The sequence below is a fragment of the Engraulis encrasicolus genome, chromosome 24, assembly GCF_034702125.1.
Source record: "Engraulis encrasicolus isolate BLACKSEA-1 chromosome 24, IST_EnEncr_1.0, whole genome shotgun sequence".
In the NCBI taxonomy this organism is placed as follows: domain Eukaryota; kingdom Metazoa; phylum Chordata; class Actinopteri; order Clupeiformes; family Engraulidae; genus Engraulis; species Engraulis encrasicolus.
Window position 1 is genome coordinate 22,317,019 of NC_085880.1, and position 5,000 is coordinate 22,322,018.

Consider the following 5,000-nt stretch of genomic DNA (forward strand, 5'->3'; position numbering starts at 1 on the left):
GAGGAGAGGAGAGGAGAGGAGAGGAGAGGAGAGGAGAGGAGAGGAGAGGTGAGGCGAGGCGAGGCGAGGAGATATGACAGGAGGACAGAGAGGGAGAAAAATAGAGATGACATGTGGCTAATGGGAAAGGTGATGTTAATGCTGCGAAGGACGTCCCCAAGATCTGCTACTGTAGCTCTCTTGCTAATATGATAACATAGAGTCAGGTGAAAAGAGGAAGAGAAGGAGGAGGATGAGGAGGAGGAGGAGGAGGAGGATGAGGAGGAGGAGGAGGAGGAGGGATTATGTACAGTAGCTTATGTACAAACTGACCGAGGTCCTCAGACTAATATAATCACACAGTCAGGTGAGGAGAGGAAGAGGGAGGGATGAATTGGTGGAGAAGGGGGAGGAGGAGGAGGAGGAGAAGAGAGAGAAAAATGAAACGGAGGGAGGTTAGGTGTGTATATATAGACCAGAGACCTTCTGGCTAATCCAATCACACAGAGTCAGGTGAGGAGAGAAAGGAGGGAGGAGGAGGACGAGGAGGAGGACGAGGAGGAGGAGGAGGAGGAGGAGGAAGGGGGCGGGATGGTTATGTATGTATATATAGACCAGATGCCCTCGGAGGGAAACTGGAGAGCAGAGCTGCAGCCGGCGGCGGAGCAATTGCACATAGGGCCCCTGGGAAAAACCATGACAGTGCCCCCATATGGCCTTCCATGGTCACAATAGGGCCCCCAACACCAATACAGGAGGGAACTGGGCCCAGGGGCAAATGCCCTGCTAGCTCCACCCCTGGCTGTAGCTGTAGCTGGAGTGGGAATGGGGTACATTTGTACACTCTGGCACTGCACTGTCTGGGGAGGGGAGAGGCACCACGCTGGGAACACAACGCTGGACAATGTATACTGTACACACACACAGACACTCACAAACACACACACACATTAGCACACATACACATACACACACATGCACACACATACGGCACACACAGACAGAGACACACGCACTCACACACATAGACACGTGCGCATACACACACACACACACACACACACACATACACACACACACACACACACACACACACACACACACACACACACACACACACACACACACACACACACACACACACACACACACACACACACATACACACGCATACACTCACGCACTCACGCACACACGCACACACACACACCTACATCTGGGGAAGACAAAGTGGAGGAGAAGGAGGCCATTAGGGGCATAAACACAGAGAGTCTTACAAACAACTAGGGCAGACGGAAAACAAGAAATAAAGCACTCAAGACCCCCACATCTCCCTGTATTGCTAACAAAAACTCCCTATTGGCTAACAACTCACATCATCAAGTACATAAGTGCAGTCGGAATTCCTTAAAGACATGCAACTGCCAATCACTACCAATAACATCAATTTAATAGCAATGCAGTACTTAATGCAAAATGTAGACACCCATTTCATTAAAGGAACAGTCCACCCTTTTTTGATTTTCACATATTTGCAGTATTTCCAAGCATTATTTATGAATGTGCATATCATTTTCTTCTCAGTTTTTCAGTACTTAGATTTATTGGATCAGAATTATTAGCATAGCTTAGCATAATCACTGGAAGTGAATGGAGGCATTAGCATCAAGCCACAAATGATCACAGGACTGGATTAAATAGCTGTTTTGCATTCTGGTGAATTTTAGATTATTTTTCAAGTACTTTATAAGGAGTGGTCACCCAGCTAATCCGAGAGGCTAGAGAGAACCGAGGGGATTTGTCAGTCATCTGGCTTGACCTGGCAAACGCCTACGGATCGATCCCCCACAAGCTGGTGACCAAGGCCTTGACAATGCACCATGTCCCGCAGAAGATCACAGATCTCATACAGGACTACTACAGTAGTTTTAGTATGAGATTTACATCTGGATCTACAACATCAGCATGGCACCGCCTAGAAAAAGGCATCATCACTGGTTGCACCATATCAGTGACGCTGTTTGCTCTGGCGATGACCATGCTTGTCAAGGCTGCAGAGGTGGAATGTAGAGGGCCTCTCACTCGCCAACCGCCAATTAGAGCAGTCACAGCAACATCTGTGCCAGGGTGCCACTGGCTCCTTAAAGGTCTCGAAAGGCTAACATCTTGGGCGAGAATGACATTCAAGCCAGCAAAATGCCGATCCCTTGTGCTGAGGAAGGGAAGAGTGGAGGACAAATTCCGCTTCCACATGAACGGTCTCCAAATCCCATCATTGACGGAGAAGCCGGTGAAGAGCCTGGGGAAGCTCTTTGACGCAACCCTGAGAGACACAGCAGCAATCCAGGCCATGCACGCGGAGCTGAAAACATGGCTTGCGGCAGTGGACAGGTCAGGCCTCCCTGGGAAATTTAAAGCCTGGATATATCAGCATGGCATCCTGCCAAGGCTCCTGTGGCCACTACTGATGTACCAGGTCCCAGTTACAACAGTGGAGACCCTGGAGAGAAACATCAGCCAGTTCCTGCGCAGGTGGCTGGGCCTGCCGAAGAGCCTTAGCTGCATTGCCCTATATGGACACACCAACAAGCTGCAGCTCCCGTTCTCAGGCCTGACAGAGGAATTCAAAGTAACAAGAGCCAGGGAGGTGTTACTGTACAGAGACTCAGCCGACACCAGAGTCTCCTCTGCAGGCGTAGAGGTCAGGACGGGACGGAAGTGGAAAGCGCAGGAGGCAGTTCAGCAGGCAGAGGCAAGGTTGCAGCACAGTGTGTTAGTAGGCTCAGTGGCGGTTGGGCGAGCAGGACTAGGCTGCCATAAGACTCTGCGCTATGACAAAGTGCAGGGGAGGGACAGACGGCAGATGGTCCAGGGAGAGGTCCGGGCAGAGGTGGAAGAGGAGCGGCGCAGCAAAACAGTGGCCATGCGTCAGCAGGGGGCTTGGACCAATTGGGAGCATGCACTGACTCGGAAGATCACCTGGTCAGAACTTTGGAGGTCAGAGCCAGCAAGACTCAAGTTTCTGATCCAGTCAGTGTATGATGTCCTACCAAGTCCAGCCAATCTGCATTGCTGGGGGCTAGCTGAAGCACCATCTTGTCCTCTATGCCCGGCAAGAGGATCGCTGGAGCACATCTTAAGCTGCTGCCCGAAAGCTCTGGGAGAGGGGAGGTACAGATGGCGCCATGACCAGGTGCTGAAGGCAGTAGCGGACACCATCTGTGCTGGAATCCAGCAAAGCAAGCACCAGCCCTTAGCAAGGCCACACATTGCCTTCGTCAGGGCCGGAGAGAGGCCTCAGTCACAGCCAAAGGTCCCAGCTGGGCTACTATCCACAGCGGGTGACTGGCAGCTGAAGGTGGACCTGGGGAGTCAATTGAAGTTTCCGCAGCACATCACCAGCACTACACTCAGGCCAGACATGGTCCTAACATCAGAGAGTACAAAGCAGGTGGTGCTGTTGGAACTCACAGTCCCCTGGGAAGACCGGATTGAGGAGGCCTTTGAGCGGAAAAAGGCGAAGTACCTGGAGCTGGTGGACGACTGCAGGCTGAAAGGATGGAGGGCCCGCTGTGAGCCAATTGAGGTTGGCTGCAGAGGATTTCCAGGACAGAGCCTGCACCGGTCACTCAGGCTACTTGGAATCAGAGGTGCTCAAGAAAGGAAAGCCACCAGAAACATCTGTGAGGCAGCTGAGAGAGCATCAAGGTGGCTGTGGATAAAAAGGGGCGACACATGGCTTAGTGCGCTGCTTGGACACAAGTCGGGGTCTGATCAGCCCCGGCTGGGTCGCCCAGGTGAGGGTGTTCAATGATCAAAGACCCGAAACACCCCGTGATCTCTGGGTTCATTGCTGAGGATGTGTCCAAGCTGCACCACTAAGGTGTTTCTGTTAACTAGATGATGTTTTGTTTGCCCCCATAGACTTGCATTGCTACGCTTAATTTGGCTATACTGTTAAACTAGGCAATGGAAACACATAGACGAAAATTACATGTTCATGAATAATGCTAGGAAATACTGCAAATATGTGAAAATCAAAAAAGGGTGAACTGTTCCTTTAATGAAATGGGTGTCTACATTTTACACGGCGTCAAAAGTATTTGTGCAGTCGTTTCACATTATTGTCATTAACGCAGAAGAGACAACAACAAGCAAAACTTTGAGTACCAAGAAAAACACAATAACTTGATAACTTGAGGCCGTCGTCAAATGCATGACATATCAGTGTCATAATAGTGTCGTAAAGCAATCATGCATGTGTCAACGTCAAACGAATAACTGTCATTAAGTGACATTGGGTTATGCTAAAGACAGCCCTTGACAATGTTTTGACACTATTATGACACTGTTATGTCATACGTAAGACGCCGGTGTCAAGTCAATTGCAACCAAAAGCTCAATACAAAACAAGTATCATTATCATTATTATTATTATTATTATTATTATTATTACCAAGAGGGAGGGGTCTGATGGATAAGAGGTAGGGGGGTGTGGCTTACCCTGTGTCATGCCCGCCCCCACGTTCTCGTTGGGGCTGTACCCGTTGACGGCGGTGCCAGTGCGGGTGTCTAGGTCGACCATCTGGTGTAGGCGGAGTTTGCGGCAGTAGATGGAGGCGGCCTCGGGCTCCAGGGCGATGAGCAGCTGCTCGGGGTTGTCACGGGGAACCAGGTTGGCCTGCAGCGGAGGGAGAGGATAGAGAGAAGGGAGTGGCAGAACGAATTAACCCCTCAGCGCAGAGCCAAAGTAATAACATTATCACAAAAATGGTAATGACCAAGTGTCAATGGCTATTTAAGACTGCATTGTCATAGCAATGTTGTGCTGATATAGTTGAGCGCTTTCAACAAAGAGTGTATACGCCCGTCGACGGGTCCATCTGCAGTAAGAGGCCACAAACAGTGTAGCATAACTACAACATAGCTTTCAGGTATGTATCCCCTTGGCGATGATTGATTTGCCAGAGAATGGCACAAAGAATCTCCTTCTCAGCTGCCATCGGCTTACGACTTTTCAC

General features: G+C 50.1%; 1 protein-coding gene across 3 annotated transcripts in view; it reads right to left on the reverse strand.

The window, feature by feature from the left end:
• The window catches only part of hspa12a (heat shock protein 12A), an 84,958-nt gene that overhangs the window by 17,894 nt on the left and 62,064 nt on the right, over positions 1–5,000 (reverse strand). For all 3 annotated transcript variants that reach the window (XM_063192275.1, XM_063192276.1, XM_063192273.1), the window contains exon 7: positions 4,483–4,660. In XM_063192275.1, the coding sequence (XP_063048345.1) occupies positions 4,483–4,660 (178 nt within the window). The remainder of the gene's footprint in view (positions 1–4,482; positions 4,661–5,000) is intronic.